Below are 19,758 nucleotides of genomic sequence, written 5' to 3' on the forward strand. Positions count from 1 at the left end.
TCTGACATTCTATTCAGGTAACATGACAGTTTGTTTGGATAATAAGGCTAAAAAGATAAGTGTATCTAGATAATAAAACAGTGTAACGTAATGAGACACTCTCTTACAATAAAAAAGTGTAACATAATGAGACATCCTCTTAGACAATAAAAAAGTGTAACATAATGAGACACTGTTAGACAATAAAAGAGTGTAACATAATGAGACACTGTGTTAGATTGTAAAACAGTGTTACATACTGAGACACTCTATTCGAGAGTAAAACAATGTAACATACTGAGACACTTTATAAGATAGTAAAACAGTGTAACATAGTGACACTCTATTAGATAATAAAACAGTTTAACATAATGAGACACTCCATTAAATAGTAAAACAGTGTAACATAATGAGACACTCTCTTAGATGATAAATGGTGTTACATAATGAGACACTCTCTTGCATAATAAAACAGTGCAACATAATGTGACACTCTTTTAGACAATAAACAGTGTAACATAAAGAGACACTTTATTAGATAGTAAAACAGTGTAACATAGTGACACACTCTATTAGATAATAAAACAGTGTAACGTAATGAGACACTCTATTCGATAGTAAAACAGTGTAACATAATGAGACACTCTCTCAGATAATAAACGGTGCTACTACATGTACTCTGAAGGAGCTATTTAACACAAAACCTTTCTTAAGAAAGGCGCATAAATATACCTACCTGTCATACAGAAATACCACAACTTTACAGGATTCATAAAATGCATAAATCCCCATACAAGGCTCGATTTATTGCGGGTTCAAGAAGCTGTACCACAAAACTCTTGCCAACCATACTTACGAGAGCGTTACAAGAAGTAAAGTCATTTTGGAATAAGTATTGTAGTGCCATAACAAAAATTTCAGGTGTCAACTGCATGTGGATTCTTAACAACTCCAAACGTCTTACAGAAGAACTTGATGATGATATGCATATACCGTACAAAGACATGTCCACATGGGATTTCTCTACTCTCTATACTACGATTCCTCACAAAGATCTTATTGAAAGAATATCGCCGTTAATTGTATCGGTATTTACTAAAACAGGTCACCGTTACATTAACGTCAGAAGCAATAAGGCCTTCTTTAGTTCTACTCTTTATAAAGGTTACCACTCATGGGATGTTACATTATTTATTGAATTACTTGAATTTCTCATTAATAATGTCTATGTGAAATTCGGAGATACCATTTACCAACAATGCATAGGTATTCCAATGGGTACGAATTGTGCGCCTCTTTTGGCAGACCTATACCTGTTTTCATATGAATACGACCATATGCAGAAATTACTTAAAAGTAATATCTTTAAAGCTCGATCCATTTCATTTACCAAGCGGTATATTGATGATCTACTGGCGTTAAATAACCCCATATTGCTGAAGCGGTGAAGGAAATCTATCCGCCTTCATCGGATTTAAAGGAGACAACAGATAGTCCTGATGGTACATCTTGTTTTGATCTATATTTGTACAAAGACGAACAAGGTCTCCTTTCACGCCGCCTTTACGACAAAAGGGATAATTTCAATTTTGATATTGTAAATTATCCTTATTTAGATGGCAAAATACCGAAGGGTCCTGCATATGGCGTATACATATCTCGCCTTGTAGCATTTGTCAGATCTTGCGATAATTGTGATGACTTTAATCTGCGTCACAAGTTGCTAGCTCAAAAACTAGTTTGTCAAAGATACTCCATCAAACGCCTTCATTCTAATTTTCTCAAATTTTACAATGAGTATAACACTCTCGTCGGCAGGTATGGACAGAGCGTTCAGAATCTCTGGCGATCTGCATTGTGATCAACCACATAGACGGCGCTGTTATCCCTATGTACATATCTATCACGTACATGGTATTTAACAACATAGCTGGCGCTGGTTGCCCAGTGTAACCGTTTATCTTGTATGTCATGTGTAACATCATAGATGGCGCCTCTTGTAGCATGAGATTTTTACATATTAACGGGAATAATCGTCCGTTACTTTTGAGTCACAATCTGATCGGTTAGGGTCTGTAACACTCGTCATTTTCAAACTGTATCTAATACCGCTTAACCTGGGGCTAGGGGCCGTAAAGGTAGCCATGCTCATTACATCAGCATGATGCCTTTATGGACAGTTGCAATTAAAGCGCGACTGAGATACTTGTTTAATTGTTATTTGACCTGGAACTCATTCACGGACTACGAATTTGAACTTTGATATGAAATTAATGCCTGGAATATTCATTGTCTGCCCGACATCATTGAAAACTGATGACCGCTTCTCTCTTGTGCGTTACCGGCTTTATTTCTTATTTGTATAATTTCTTACATACCTTTATCTTTGGGAGTTAGTGTTAAACGTTGTTTTGGAAATGGATCTTGTGATTATCGACTTGGAACGCCTTTTACGGACTACGAATGGTATATGAATGTCGGACTTGACGCTTATATTTACATAATGAGACACTCTCTTACATAATAAAACAGTGTAACATAATGAGACATCCTCTAAGATAATAAACAGTGTTACATAATGAGACACTCTCTTAGATAATAAAACAGGGTAACATAATGGGACACTCTATTAGATAATAAAACAGCGTAACGTAATGAGACACTCTAATAGATAGTGAAACAGTGTTACATAATGAGACATTGTAGTAGATAATAAAACAGTGTTACATAATAAGACACTCTATTAGACAATAAAACAGTGTAACATAATGAGACACTCTTTTAGACAATAAAACAGAGTAACATAATGAGACACTATTAGATAGTAAAACAGTGTTACATGAGACACACTATTAGACAACAAAAAGGTGTAACATAATGAGACACTCTATTAGATAATGAAACAGTGTAACATAATAGGACATTCTATTTTGATAATAAAACTGTGTAACATAATGACACTCTATTACACAATAAAACAGTGTTACATAATGAGACACTCTATCAGACAATAAAACAGTGTTACATAATGAGAAACTCTATTAGATAATAAAACAGTGTAACATATTTGTTTATTTATTTGATTGGTGTTTTACGACGTACTCAAGAATATTTCACTTATACGACGGCCGCCAGCATTATAGTGGGTGAAAACCGGGCACAGCCCGGGGGAAACCCACGACCATACGCAGGTTGCTGACAAGCATTCCCACGTACGGCCAGAGAGGAAGCCAGCATGAGCTGGACTTGAACTCACAGCGACCGTATTGGTGAGAGGCTCCTGGGTCATTACGCTGCGCTAGCGCGCTAACCGACTGAGCCACGGAGGCCCCCGGTGTAACATAATAAGACACTCTATTAGATAGTAGAACAGTCAGTTAGACAGGACACTGTATATGGATGATACTATAGTCCATTTAGGTAATTAAGACCTAGTAATAACATTTATTCATTTGATTGATACACAGCACACCTAGTCATGATTTTTGTAAAAGTGAAACATGATTGATGAGACAGTTAAGCTTATAATATTCTCTCCATTACATGCTGATGAGGTCGCGGGTTCGAATACAGTTATCGATCTTTCGGCTGCTAGATTGGTTTACTCCGGGGGAACTCCGGGGTCTCCGGTTTCCACAACACTTACACATGACCGCTGACATATATGTCAAAGTTAAATACCAGTCAATCAAATCAAATAGTGAGGCCTCCCGTGGCCGAGCTGATTAGCGTGCCAGGGCGGTGCACTCACCCAGGAGTCTCTCACTAATGTGAGTTCAAGTCCAGTTCATTCTGACTACGTGGGAAGGTCTGCCTGCAATTGCTGACAGTCGTGGGTTTCCTCCTACCATAATGATGGCCGTCATCGCATAAGTGAAAAATTGTTGAGCAAGACGTAAAACACCAGTCAAATAAATAAACGAATAAATGAAATCAAATATTCTCAGTATTATTTTTATTCGACAATTTGAGAATGATTGTGTGGTACAGGCATGATGTCATTTGTAAAACTGAACATGTATGAAAGAAGAAACAGACAGTTTGATGACTTGGTACCGTCCGACAGAGCGACAACTGTCCTATATGACGTCACACAGGTCTGGCCCACATCTGGAGAAGGCGTGTTCTGTCATTTCGACTTACGTAATGTTTTCTGCTTTTGATTTGTTTCAAAATTTAAAAAATCATTTTGTAGACTCTTGAGAAACAATATATACTACGAACTTGCGTCTATACTGGGTTTATTTTTTCGTGCTATAAAAAAAAGCATTTGCATGAACCCTCAAAACGCACCTTTAACTCGCCCTTGACTTTTGAAATTTGTGTCGAGTTTTATAATAGGGTGCTGGAGTCGAGTCTTGGGGGTTGATGCAAGTACTTTTTAACTGCACAAATAGAACATCACAATGTACCAACTTCATTTAACGCCTCTATGATTTAGTATATTACGAACCTGATTGCATCCACCCTTTGGTTTCCGTTTCCTTGCATACTCCTTACAGCGCATGTGCAGCTGTGCGCTATCTTTCATCACTGCCACCACTAGACAAGCTTGGCCTTTGGGGCCTGTGCGACGCATGTAGGCTTGCTTAGTCCTAGCCTCATCACTGTTGTCCTCGTGCGGAAGCTATTTAATCAGCTTTCGTCAATAAAATTGTTTCCGGTGTTGGTTAGAATCATGTAAGTTGTACACACTTTAGATAAAGATAATACGTATGTATAAAGTGTTATTAGATATTAACGTTGAGTTTTTGTCTTTTCTGACATCACTTACTGAATCATCACCGTGACCCCAGTGATCTCAGCGTTGTTCTAGATTACTGTACAGATTTTGCTAGGGGAGGGAGTGATTTAAAGTGAACGTAGAGATCGGCGCATGCGCTGTAATTAAGGAGTATGGTTTCCTTGGCTCATGCGTTGTTGCAGTGTTGCTCACATGATCGAAAGATATCCACATGCAGCCAGCAAAGTACAGGACTGACCTCAGCATACATCTTTACAGACATTACTAATAGTTGCAAAAGTCTATCTGCTTGAAACGTCTATTGCAGTTGTCAATGCCTATACAGACAATTGGCAGAGAATGGACTAAAAGTACGCAACAAATGGAGTAATTTAAGCTTTTGTTGAGGGCTCTTGACAGGGTTTACACATGCACATTTATGCGTACTGTACCATCATCATAGGTTTTTAATTAAGACTGACAGCACATTTCCAGCAGCCCCTATTTTTAGATTGCTGTTCGCACGGGTTGCTGATTCCTACTGCTTATCGTATCAGTCATGCTTTTAAACCCTGTCAGTACATCATTTGATTTCCGCTGGAACAGCCATTGCTGTACGAATAACAAGCAACCATTCAGTACACACGGATGTAGTTGTTTTGCTAATAAATAGGTAGGCCCTACTGCACGGTATCAGTTAGACGGTAATATTCATTGGTAATTATCTAACTGGCAAATTAATAACGTGCGTATATTAAAGTACCGGTAAACTTTGAAATTGGGCTTCATTCAGTGGAGTTTACCGTGAATAAAATAGGAATTTTTTTTCACCAAGAATATTCACTTGTACGACGATGGCGAGTGAGTGAGACACTATGGTGAGAGCATAAAACAGCATTCGTGAACGCGCACAATATAAAGTAATGATTAAGATTGCGTAAATGTGGTTACAACAGCAAATATTACACTATAGAGTTTAACAGAGTTTCGATCAGGCAAATAAACGAGTACAGAAGCAACAGTAGCTGGAATGGTGACAGTAGACTTGGCAATAATAGTGACAATAGCGGTAGCAGTAATAGCGACGGTAGCGTTGGTATGGTGGAAGCAGCGGTAACATTAGGCCTAGTAGTGACAATAGCGGTAGCTGTAATAGTGACGGTAGCGTTGGTAGTAATGGTGGTAGCAGCGGTAACATTAGTAGTGACAATAGCGGTAGCTGTAATAGTGACAGTAATGGTAACAGTAACAGTTACAATAGTGGTAGCAGTAATAGTGAAAGTGGCGCTGGTAGTAATACTGGTAGCAGCGGTAACTGTAATAGTGAAAGTAGCGGTAATAGTAATAAGGACGGTAGCGCTAGCAATGATAGTAGGCCGAATAGTAACAGTAGCGGTGGCAGTGATGGTACTGATGCTAATGATAGTGATTGTAGCGACAGCCATCATAGTGATAATAGCGATAGCAAAAATATAGTGACAGTAGCGGTAGTAGTAACAGAGACAGTAGAGGTAGCAGTAATGGGAACATCAGTGGTATGTGTGTATGTATGCTTGGGATTTAACGTGGTACTTAACGATTAATATCGTGTCATGTGTGGACGAGGAGTCATTAGGTGCTTTCATGCGGAAGGGCGAGTCCATGCCCCCAAAGTGCTGCCAATGATCTATTTATTTATTTGATTGGTGTTTCACGCCGTAATCAAGAATATTTCACTTATACGACAGCGGCCAGCATTATGGTGGGAGGAAATCTGGCACAGCCCGGGGGAAAACCACGACCGTCAGCAGGTTGCTGGAGACCTTCGAACGTACGGCCGGAGAGGAAACCAGCATGAGCTGGACTTGAATTGACGCCAATGAAGTATCATGCCGAAGACACAAGACATGACACCCCCGTAGTCAGATTATACTGAGACTGGGCCAACCAGTCCTGTTTCTTTACTCCGCCCTGTCAGACAGAAACAACTGCCGTTTTTAAAAGCTAAATCTATAAAAATGAGTTTCTCGACTCTCGAGGCGGGCGCTGTAATCATTACACCACTGAAGCGGTCCTGACGACGGCAATAGGGATATTAGTGATAGTACCGATAATAATAATGGTAACAGCAGCAACAACTGGAGATTTCAGTAGCCGAGAGGTTACCGGGCAAACTGGTTTCTTTTAAGTTGAAAATTCTTGTTGATTAAAACGCCAAATAAATAACTATTACTATTACTGTGATCAACCCCACCCCCACCCCCCACCCCCCATTTACCCGTCCTATCTACGGTAAGGGACAAGATACGGTAGGGGACAGAGGAGTCTATGATACAGAGACTAATGCCAGGCTAATGGGTTAATGATTATGGCATGGGAGCTATCAGCTTTTCGGATACGTCTCTGTAACACTATGTGTAACACTGTGTAACACGATCCTTATTTTAGACGCTTGGTCCAGTTTTGTATGACAACATATACTCCCAGGCGGACACAGGACCCTAAATACATCATATGCGTTAAAATAGCGGAGGTCGGGTCGAGCTGCATTCTGCGGTCACCCTGTAGACTGCACCCTGTAGACTGCACCCTGTAGACTGCATGCAAGCTTACCTAGAGGTGCACAGGACTCCCGTGCCGACGCCGATAGCTTCTTAACCCATGTGTACAGTGGGTTAACTAACTATCAAGTGTACGGCGTCTCAGCCCTTGACTTCTCTGTACTTCACTACTTTAGGAAGCTATTAACATGTTCTGTGAGCTTACATTACCCGCAATCGTGCTGGCTGGGTGTACCAGCTCTACAGGGAAAACACGCCAAGCTCCATGTTCAACTCTCTAGCACTGTCTCTCCCCTGATAGCAGAGTGATTTGTGATCTAGTGAGCTACAAATCCCCTCCCCTCACGCCCTAAGTCAGGCATGGTCCGCCTCAAGAAGTTCTTCATGGCGGGATCGGGTCTGGTCTTATTTGCCATGGCTGGAGTTTATTTCATGGGAAGTACACAGAGGCCTATCAGGACGACAGGTAAGTCGGCAAGTTTGGCAAGCTCTGAAAATCTTATATTGCATACTCAGGGTAGGTGTTCATTGACGGGAGAGCAAGGTCACATGACCATTACAGGTATATCCTGATAAAGGTAGTCTACTGTATTAATGATTTGCCATATACCAAGCAATCAGTACTCCTCCTCCACTACATTGCCGTTCAGCCTTAAGGGGATATTGCAACGACTGGTTGACCCGTATCAGTATAATGGCTCGGGCGGGGCGCCTTACTTGCCTTCGGTAAGTCGTCTCAGTGAAGCAGCACTAAATATAAGAGCGGTGGAAATCCGCCCTGCAAAGAGGCACATTACACGTACATGCAGTCTAATGATTCCTTTGTCGTCATATGACTGAAAAATTGCTAAATACCATTTTAAACCCTAAGCACTCACTCACTCACTTCACTACATTTCACGATATATTTACATTAGGTAGTCACATGTACTTTCAAAATAACAGTCTATATAGTTCGCCTTACTCGTCTTGCACTGTAAATTTCACAAAAGTTACATTAGCTAGGTACTTCTAAAATAAAGGTTTATAGTTGGCCTTTTTCGCACGTCATACACTGTTAATTCAACGGAAGTTACATGAGTTACTTATTTAAAAAATGAAGCTTCATAGTTAGCTTTACCCTTCATACACTATAAATTCCATGGAAGTTACATGAGCTACTGATTTCCAAAATGATGGTTTAGAATTTGACTCACCCGTCATACACTGTACGTTCCACGAAAGTTTAGTTAACCATTTTATTCCAAAATAATACAGTATGTAAATAGTTTGTCTTACTAGTTTTACCCTATCATGGTACATGTAATTTCATCAGCCAGTTATCTTCCAGTACAACAGAATAAAGTTCGTCCTAAACGACATATCTCATGGTGGTTACATTAGCCAGTTATACAGTAGTTACGCTAGCCAGATATACAGTAGTTCCACTAGCCAGTTATGCGGTTGTTACACTAGCCATGTTCTACCAAACTACAGAATATATCTCGCCATATTTGTTCTACACCCTGTAGCAGCATTAATATAGTGACAGTTAACCACTACTTTACACTCGTGCACATTTTGGACTGTTACGCGCATGTGCACAGAATGAACTCAGGGAACGCAATAAACTGACTGACTGATTGATTCACTGATTGATTTTTTGGGGTTTAACGCCATATTCATGATTTGTTTTTCGCAAATAAGGCGAAACAATCGAAGACATGAGTAAATATATCACATTTCTTTGTTGGTTCCCAAGCCTGAAGTATAAATTCAGCAAGTTAATTTTCGGTATAAAAATTCAATGTTGAGGCCACATACTATGGGGCTTAGTTGACCCCTGCAACGCATCTGATCTTGTGGACTAAAGATATGTAGGACACAATATCTCAGGCCAGACTAACACATACTTCATCTGTTCACCCTTGTTAGTTTTGGACTATTGCTTATCTCAGTTTATCGTAGTTAGAGTTGTTTTACCTCTTGAACTCGGTTTTTCTTAATGTTCTCTCTGTTGGAATAGACCTATCATAGCACAGTAATCTCACACGGGTTCCAGATGTTCCTTCGCTCTGTTATAATGCTGTTTGACAGTTCTCACGCGTTTCTGGCCTTCCGGACTAATTAAGTTGCTGACGACGGTTACATTATAACTACGGCAGCCCGTACCACCCAAATGTACAGCTGTGGAGAATGACGTTTGACATTTCGAGCAGGCGAACGAGCAAATCCCGCTTTATAGACATTGCACTATAGACTCGTCTCGTTGAGGACGGAAACCTCCACTGGTAGTTCCGTTTTTCAGCTTTGTTGAAAGGTAGTCAGTAAATGTTTCTTTCCAGGGATTTTGTAAACTCAGTGTTAACAGAATATTATATAACGTCAAACGTATTGCTATTTTTTTCTGTTAACTTTTTTAACATGGCGGGTTCGTCACTCACTGTCAAATCTGGAAACTCTGGCTAGCAGTATTACACTGTTCACATATGTGTACCGTATAGACTCCACTCTTCCTGTACTGCCACTATATGATGAATAAAACAAGGCCGGTCATATATAACAGAACATATTTTATACTGTGCGCAGGAAGAGTGAAATCAAAACTTTAAAATTTTCTAGTGGATTTCTGCTAAATCTAGGCGCTAGAACAGACATCCGTGTATTAGCCGTCAAGCATTATGGACGTTCCGGTTCAGTAGTTTGCAAAACAACGTTGAAAACAAAACACGCAAGAACTAAGAAAGGATATATTGAACGAAATAAAAACGGATTCATCCAAGAGAGGCAGTTCAGAGTTTTCAGTGATGGCCGAATGACGCAAGGAATGGTCGAGGCGAATGAATTAAATTAGTACCCAGGTCGTGTATCATTCTTTTTTAAATTTATTTATTTATTTATTTATTAATTTCATTAGGGTTTTACTTCGTATTCAAGAATATTTGCTACTTTATAAGGTGTTGTTTATCAACATATGTATCTCAGTTGCGCTGTCATCGCAACTGTTCCTCTATCCAAAGTGGCGGTTTTATTCAGCATGACGAATATAGGGCTCATAGCCTCGGGCTAAATGGAATTAACACAATTAAGAAGCAAAATACTAACGATACTTGACACTTGACACATTTATTCTCCTTGTAAAATTTAAGAAACTTGAGGTGAACGCGTTTGATGGCATATCCTTGACTCACTAGTTTTTGCAGCAAAAACTTAATTGTGACATTGACTGAAAGCGTCACACCATATTCAGGATCCCATAAATTCTACAAGACGAAATATGCTCATGTCATATACAGGGCCTTTTACTATACTGTTATCCACGTAAGGATAATCCACACAGTCAAAATTAAACATATCCCTCTTATCCTGTATAAAATCTGCTTGACGGGGAATTGTTGTGGCCATTAACTGTAACACGTAACATTTACACATAATTCTTTTATGAGTTTTGCATATAGTCGTATTCCCAAGGTGGGGATAAACTTTACGGATGAAGTTGGATAAATTTTCTGCTCCATTCCAGTCAAAAAGTAACTTTACGTCGATAATATCATAAGATGTAAAATGAACTGAAACGTGTCGCGTTTCTCCATTTTAAAATACGTGTAAATAGACTTTCTTCAATAAATACAAAGGTCACTATAACTGTTCAGTGGTCTATGCACATGTAGGCATGTCATTATATGAGCACCTGGCACAGGATCTGGCCTATTATTCCCCTACCAGTATACGGACTAGGTTTCCGGACTTTTTTTTGAAAACGGTTCATCAAACTGAAATGACTCTTGGTATATGGCTTTACCATACTTACTGTTACGCTTTAAGGTTCAAGTTCGAGTTTCGGACATTTTTCCGGACTTTCTGTCAAAATGGCTCATCGTTTTGAATTCAACATTGGCACATGCCTATGCCATAACAGATTACAGATTCAGTTTGTTCCCGACACCTGCGCCCAACGTAGACAAAATTTTGTTTTCAATTTTAATAGTTTCTCAGTTTTTTTCAAGATGGCTCATTGTGTTGAACTAAAACTTGATAGCTCCACCATTACAAGTTATAATTCAAGTTTGAGTGTCGGGTTGGTTTGTCCATTCCATCAATAAAGTTATGTCCAATTTTATTGCTTTGCATGGACATAGCTATTATAGCTGTTATTCCGATTTCTCAGGCTGGTAGGGAACATTTCGCAATACTTCCACAATGCCTGCTTATTTCGGGTTAAATGACCCACACAAGACTTATTCATTTACATGACGTCGGTTAGCTTAATACATGGGTGGCGAAAACCGCAGAACTGCTCATCCGTAGACAGCTCTTCGCCAGGTACTAGGCAAACCTCCTGACTTCGAGTCAGAGCCAAAAAATGGACAGCTGCATGGATTTAAGCAAGTGACCTTGGTCAAGGGCCTGACACTGGCGGGGGGGGGGGGGGGGGGGGGGCACTCGATTGTTTAAATACCCGAATAGATTTTGATTCCTGATGTAAATTTTCCTTGATGACACTTTTTGTATATGCGGTTGTTCATTTGTAAGATCTTCTTTATCGCAGGTCAAATGCATTCAGCAGTTACACAAAACTGAATACTTATTGTATTGATTGTATTACTTTTTATTGGATTCTTTCGAAATACTCACCTTTGGCAAACATGTAATGACATCGATAAACCTATGCAAGATTTAGGATTTTTTTTTTAATTTTTTATTTTAAAAAAAATTATTTTTTATTTATTTTTTTTCCCTTCCTACTCATGTATGCATGGTAAGAGGGACCATGTACATATCATGAAAACGTTTTACGTGTTACAAAATTGAATAAATAATGTGTCAATAAACTAAAATTTCTGGAAACTTCCGATGTGTGACGTTTGTTGCTTGCCTTATTGAGATTCGTCTTCGCCATACGTGAATCGAAGAATAACGCAGGGAGTATTAGTAGCTTGGGTTATTTGTGCCCTGTAGCATCACTACAGCCAACTTTCCAGTCATAACCGTAGCGTTTTTCTATCGAATATATGTGATATGGAACGCAAACCCTGTTTTAGATTTGTGCCGAGCCACGTGGTAAATATAACACCGACTACACAAATAGGCGAGAAAATACAACTGGCTTCTTATTTATATTTACGGAAAAAAACACTAGGACGTGTTATCAGCGTCCACATGTGTTACAGAAAGTGAATGGAATTTAAGCCGCTCGCTTCTCAGCAGTACCGGTTTTAATTCCTATATTCTGCTAGGAGCACGTTTGTTACGCTGTATACTGTTGTCAGTGTTTGCCATTGTACAATCGTAAAAATCATACAACAGAAAAGTTCAAATCAAATCTATATTTACGCATGGGTAACCAGGGATGAGGTGCCATACGTCGATAGCTTTAAAGTTATGTCGGGGCCTCCGTCGCTCAGTCGGTTAGCACGCTAGCGCAGCGTTATGACCCAGGAGTCTCTCACCAATGCGGTCGCTGTGAGTTCAAGTCCAGCTCATGCTGGCTTCCTCTCCGGCCGTATGTGGGAAGGTCTTTCAGCAACCTGCGGATGGTCGTGGGTTTCCCCGCACTCTGCCCGGTTTCCTCCCACCATAATGCTGGCCGCCGTCGTATAAGTGAAATATTCTTGAGTACGGCGTAAAACACCAATCAAATAAATAAAATCAAATTAAAGTTATGTCAATTGCTGGATGACCGCAGAAAATGGATTTAGAAACGGATGTGTTTATTTTCATTCAAACTGGCGTTGGGCTGTACCCATGATACCTGATGATTCTCCCTTGGAGAGATGCCACTAACCTCACGGCAGACCAACAAGAGGTCCAATATGAAGCTTAACCGTAAACTTTAACGCTTACAGTTCTCGCAAAATTTGTTAATATGTTTGTCCGTTTTTTTAATACAAGATTATGACAGTTTCTTAAGTGAAAATAATTCATAAACTATTTTTATATGTCTTAATCAATGTCTAACGTAATTTTTTTAGGGAAAATATCCGTCGATTAAATCTTCCATTGTTTTCAGAACGTCGCATAGTCACATAGTTTATTCGAAAGTTATTGAAACCTTGGTTGTAGAATGGTCCTTGTGTATCTGAATATAAAAACCATATGTAACTAGAACGCACTCCGATAGCATGAATACGTCGGCTACAGTTAGATCTAAATAGGTGCACGACAAGCTCCTAGGAAGTAACAGTTCTCTGCTAGAGTCTATTAACCTATCTCCTACATTCAGCTTTCTGTACCCGCTACCAGAACTGCCTTCAGTCAGTGACGCGTAACAACACAAGCTTTACTCGTGGACATGTAAGCCCATATATATTGTGGTACAAAAAATGAAGTTGGAACAGTTTTTTCTAATTCATAATGTTAAATTGCATAAACTCGTCGTCGATGTCAAGAACTGATTGTCTCGAGTTACGTCATTGTTATTTAAAAAAAAACAGTGGCATGTTGGGTGTTGGACGGAGTGCACCCTCAACTGCCTAAACTGCTATTGACTTTATTCTAAGCCCTGCTTCTGGTACTGCCATATTTGACATTGTTTTCACGTTTTAGTATGATATAACCTTCATAAATGAATTTATTATATTCCTTGTAGTATATGACCTCACGGCAGTATGGTTTTAGAGCTTGATGTAAGGAAACTGTTATAAAAAATCAAAGTAATTTGTTCGCTAAGACTGTAGAGTAGGCTGAGTTATTGCGTAGAGCTTGTTCGCTGAGACAGTAGAGTAAGCTGTGTTACTGCGTAGAGTTTGTTCGCTGATACAGAAAAGTAGGTTGTATTTCTGCGTGGAGTTTGCTCTAACCGCATGTTAATTGGTGCAGCTATTTGTAAAACAAATTCCTCTCCGCGCCCATTGCCAAGCATGCCGCATGTTTTTAATAATTACGACGCCATATGAGACAATGAATTCTTGTCGTCGAAACTCTGCTTTTGTAGATTAACATTATGAATCAGAAAAAGTGTTCTAAGTTCATTTTTTGCTTTGCAAATATATAAACTTTCAACACATGGATGTGTAGAGCTTGTGTTGTTACATATGACTGACTAAAAGCACTTTTTTGTAGCGAGATTTTACAGATTTTAGACAGCTGAATATAGGCGAATGACCAAAAGAAATAGACACACGTAAATAGTATAACAAGCGCGAATCAAGACAAATAATTCATCAGCGACTGCAGATTTCCCTATAGCTGGAAGTAAATTAAAACCACATGGGGCCTCCATGTTCAGGAACTCTTCACCAATCCAGATAATCTGATTATGTGCATTGGCACGATCCCTATACGTGAGCTTAGACCATCACTTCATACAATCTAAGAAAAAAAATGTCCATATCACGTCACTTTGCGTGGATTTTGTAATGTATGGATATCACTCTGATGTGTTTTATTTTACAGTTTTGACCCACGTAGTTGAAAAAGAAACAGATACTGAACTCGACGAAAAGGTAACGTTTCTTAATTAACTTATCATCTCTATTTGAAAGGCGTGAAGTTACACTTGATTCACTTTTCCTGACAACTGTATTTCGTACATGGCCATGTTAGTCATTTTGCCTGATCCTGAGAATTCTTACACTACAGTGATTTGAGGTTTGTGTAGAAGGTAGAATATGTCTATGAAATTTTATTATGGAAATTTAACATACTATCCTGTATATACAAATTTAGTTTGCCCTAAATGGTGCAAATAAAATAGAACACCAAGAACTGAAAAGTATAGTAAAAGCATAGAGACTGCTCAGGAGGTATCTTACCTGACAAAAGCCCAATTAATCGCCATGATGATTTGCTAATATCTCATAGGTCAACTGAAATTAATACTTATATTTATTACAACTGTTTCTTTTTTCAGTTGCCTCAGCCTTTTAAGCAGAGGCGTCTTCTTCTGAACAGAAAATGTCGGCAGCTGTTCACCAAGAGTGCACGTCGCATCATCTGGGAGCATTTTCCTCATGAACAGATGATCACTGACGCGAACAGAAACTTTGCCTATTGCTCAGTGGAAAAAGCGGGGTCGACATTTTGGAAATCCATCTTCGCAAAGTTAGAGGGCAAAATGTTGCCGGATACAACAGAAATTCCCATTGATGTGAAAACTAAAGACGAGATCCACGGAATTTTTCTTTATAAGCTCAAAAACTACTCTCAGCAACGAGCTATGGAATTCCTAAAGCACGCTCGCCTCATGCTCTTTGTCCGAGATCCATATATTCGACTCACTTCTGCTTATATGGATAAGCTGTTTTCGCCCAACCATTTCTACTGGGCTCAGATCGGCAAACTGATTGTGTCCAGAGTAAGGCGAAACCCAACAAAGCATTCCCAGAAGTGTGGTCATGACGTAACGTTTAACGAGTTTTTACAGTATTTCGTGTTATCCGAAACGCGAAGGTCTGTACCTTCCGATCATCATTGGAAGCCTATATGGAGGATGTGCCAGCCATGTGCTTTGTCTTACAGATACATAGGCAAACTGGAAACATTCACAAGCGATGCCGAGCAAATCCTTGCCATGTTGTCCGCGAACAATACTGTGTTCTTGCATGACGTCAGCAGACGTGACGCCATCGTACGTGACGTCAGCCAGTACGTCATGTCCGTCTTGCAACACTTAGAAGAATACAAAAAATGTTTGACGCTACCAGAAATTTTACAACGACTGTGGGCGTTATTTATTTTTAAGGGTTACTTTAAAGGAACAGAACCTTTTGTTTCACCTAATATATCCAAGAAAGATGTGTCCGTGAATTTGGAAACTTCACTGATTCACCAATTCCTGAATATGACCATTCTCAAGATTAAAAAGACAGTGAATGCTAACTCACTGGATTCCAGGCGAAACAAGATTTCCAGAGAAATGTTTAGAACCGTATCAACGTCTCTGTGTACTGACGTACAACGACTGGTTCACCCAGACTCTGTGTTGTTTGGATATAACAAAAATACTGACATCTGTTCTCAAGATGGTGCGACTTCCCCTGTATCTTCAATAGATCCGAACTGGGTCTGATAACGGCTAATTCTGTAAGCTTATAAAATATTTCATATGCAAAATGTTTTAAACACTTATATGTAATAAAGTAAAGCATGTAAAAGTATTCAAGAAGGAGAGTAAGATTTATGACAAAATGAAGGCTATTCTTGGTTATTGATATTTTCATTTTGTTTGTTTTCTTGGCTCTAATATAGGTCCTTCTCTTGACGTACACGTATGTCGATTTACCATGATATTTTCTTTTAAAAGCAGGTAATTTACTAACAATTAGGACTTTCCCAGTTTAACTGGTGGATCCTCGATTTCTCAGTTTTTGGTGCCGTCGATTTTCCGACAGTTTTTCGAAAGTTCAAAGGTCTTTATAGTTACGCCGTTAATCAACAAAGACATGATGAAGTACACTTCTATGTTTTTGTAACTGAGTTATTAACCGGTTTCTACACCAGAGGTTATGCCAATGGTTCATGACTCAGGCCAAAGTTCTTTAGTTAGTCGTTCAGCCCCACTGAAATAGATAAGAATGCTTCCAATTTTATCTGTGTCTGACTTATTACTACGTTATATTATACTGGAGCTTTTACCAGTGCTTCTACTCGTTAAAATATAGACGCAGTTTCAGTAGCAAATGTTGGCATCACATCCTGATGGTAGAATTTGTATTTATAAAATTGTATCATTCAGCACAATCGTAACGTGTGTATTATCAGACACACGCTACCGCATGTGACAGAGAGCATTGTTTTATCTAAATGTTATGCGAATAACATAAATAATGTATATAGTTCAAACTGAACGCTGCGTCGTTCTATGCATCCCATTCTACTCTTGCATCAGCTTATGACATTGCGATTTAGAAAACTTTTAATACCTGTAGTCCATTAATGAGAATTGCACGAATCGATGAAAACATTCAGTCCAGAAGGCGTGTCTTCATGGATGAAATCAAATATATCCGCGTCATCCATGTGTTAATATCAACACGATATGTCCACAACTGGCGAAGTGCGATCCAAGAATAGGCAGCATGCGTACCGTGGATGAAACTTTGTCTCCACTGGTCCACAGAGGCGATAGGCACATACCAAATACTCCTGGATGATCGTTAAAATTACAACCAATGAACTACTATATTTAGCAGGATATATAACGGGCTGTTTAAACTTTTGTTAATCGTTGACGAAAATGAATAATCAGCCCGTGAGAAATCATTATCTTTAACCAGCACCATTACTGTCAGAAAACACTAGCCCTTAACACTACACCGAGTTATTACTGAAAAACAAATTGTGCACCCACTACAACTCACGACGACGTAAGCAACTATATTCAGTCATTTTTGTATGATTTCTATACGTACTTGGAAGTAGGCCTTTGGTGGATTACAAAACAGATTATCAGGAAAGTTAGTGAATATAATATGTACAACCACAGTATAGAGTGGAAAATGCAAGCAGCGAGAACATAGTTGAAAAATGGTTATACGTAACCTGTGAAATACGGCCTCTTATCAAATTATCTCGGGGTTTTATTTCAGCTGTTTATGTAACTGCTTAGACAGCAGTAACTTGTGCATCCCTTACACCATGGTTTAAGTAGAATTAGGTAAAAACATGTAGTGATGTTTGTGGCAATACCTGAGAAGTCACTGTTTCTTACATTATATTTTTATCTTGTTATTTTTTGCATAGAAAATCTTTTATATTGGAAAGTAGGTTTTGTAAGTAAACTATGTACCATAAAACCAGTACTGGGATTCGGAAACAAATATTCTTGCCTGCATGTACCACTAGTATCTGTAATATGGCTGAAATATTGCCAATGTGGCGTTAAGCGATAATCATTCGTTCACTAGTATCTATAAGTATTTCCCCCCTTCCTTATACAATCGTCAGTATTAGGGGCACATATCCTTAACCATCACCATGGCTATCAAAATCAGAAACCACATTAAGTTGTTATAGATTATATGTAACAATTCCCCAAAAGTTCTTGTAGGCTAACATGTACATACAGTTTAGAGGTAAGTGGTACCTGTTAACAGCTAACATGTTGTACAAAGCACGACAGTACCTAAAATGTCAAAAGTACCATCTGACTCCAAACGAAGATCAGAACTGACAATAACTTTTCACACACCCTTAACCAGTTTCACTGATGGAAGCAACGTACCTTTGACTAACATTAAGACTGACAAAAACCATGAACCATACAGCGCTATAAGCAGCGCAAACCTGAATAAGTAACACACTGCCAAGGGACCTTCGGCTTTGACCAGAACAAGAGCCTTTTAAATTAGACCTCATTACGGCTAAGCAGTACAAAGATTGTCAAAAGCCATGTAATGTCAATAAGCCACAAAAAGGCAAAGGCCCTTTCGTCACTAATGATACAAAGATGGTCAAAATCCGCTGTACATAGTATCAACCAGGAAGATTTTAGTCAGGGGCCTCTTACCACCAACAATTTCCAACTTCCAAGTACAAAATTGGTCAAAATGCCCTTAACTTCAACCAGTAACAAAACATAATAGCCAGGGCCCTGTTAGTGGTTACAATTTAACCAAAACCTGTGTGAAAGTCTAATTAATCTATGAGTCTGGCAGAATTGTAGAGCCTTTACAGCCTAGCTCTGTCAACTGGCTACGCGGAAGGCGAGATCGCACTGAATCGCTTGCAGCGCTCCACTGAAGTCATGCTCTGAGTGTTCTTATACATGTATTCTTAGTAAAACGCACACAGTAATGGGTCGTTGGCCTACCTTGTTAGAACAAACCCGAAGACAAACAAATAAACTCCGACTTAGTTTTTTTCTCCAACCCCATGATAGACTTCGTTTTGAAATCGGTGCATCTACACTATAAAAACGTTGACTTCTCCCCCACCACAACAAAGCCTCCCTGTACCAAATTTCTACAATACCGAACTGAAATTCGACGCTTTCTTGGAGTAGATGTATCGATTTCAAAACGAGGCCAAATATGGAAAACGAAGGAAAACGTTGAGGCGAAGTTTTATGTTTATCCTCGGGTTTCTTTCTAACAAGGTAGGCCAACGACTAAACACAGTGTGGACTTTACTATGAATAGATCTACGAGCAATCAGAGCATATCTTACATGGAGCGCTTCAGAGCGATCTCGCCTTCCGCAAGGTTGGTAAAGCGAGTAGGTAGGGCTAGACTGTATAGGCAAGCTCTAGAATTGTTCTACAATGACTCCTGATATGCGCCGGTTCGTCTAGGGCTTTAAATCGGAAGGTGTTTCAGGTACATGATGAAAAGCGCTTCAGTGCAATCTCGACTTCCGCAAGGTTGATAAGGCGAGTTGGTAGGGACAGGCTGTAAAGGCAAGCCTTAGAATTGTTCTACAATGGGTTCTCATATGCGCCGGTTCGTCTAGGGCTTTAAATCGGACGGGCGAGCTGGTAGGGCTAGACTATACAACCTATTATATTATTATGAAAGGTATCATCATTAAATACGAACTTTTGATATTGTCAAAATATACCGGTATGTCTACATAATTAGTTTGCTTATCTTCTATGCT

General features: G+C 39.2%; 1 protein-coding gene across 1 annotated transcript; it reads left to right on the plus strand.

Moving 5' to 3' along the window:
• Window positions 1-7,367: 7,367 nt before the first annotated feature.
• Window positions 7,368-16,734, plus strand: LOC135461277 (carbohydrate sulfotransferase 8-like). Its single transcript, XM_064738283.1, has 3 exons — window positions 7,368-7,708; window positions 14,617-14,666; window positions 15,074-16,734. The coding sequence occupies exons 1-3, from the start codon at window positions 7,603-7,605 to the stop codon at window positions 16,229-16,231; spliced, it is 1,314 nt and encodes a 437-aa protein (XP_064594353.1). The 5' UTR covers window positions 7,368-7,602; the 3' UTR covers window positions 16,232-16,734.
• The last annotated feature ends 3,024 nt before the right edge of the window (window positions 16,735-19,758 follow it).

Source organism: Liolophura sinensis, chromosome 1 (genome assembly GCF_032854445.1).
Source record: "Liolophura sinensis isolate JHLJ2023 chromosome 1, CUHK_Ljap_v2, whole genome shotgun sequence".
In the NCBI taxonomy this organism is placed as follows: Eukaryota; Metazoa; Mollusca; class Polyplacophora; order Chitonida; family Chitonidae; genus Liolophura; species Liolophura sinensis.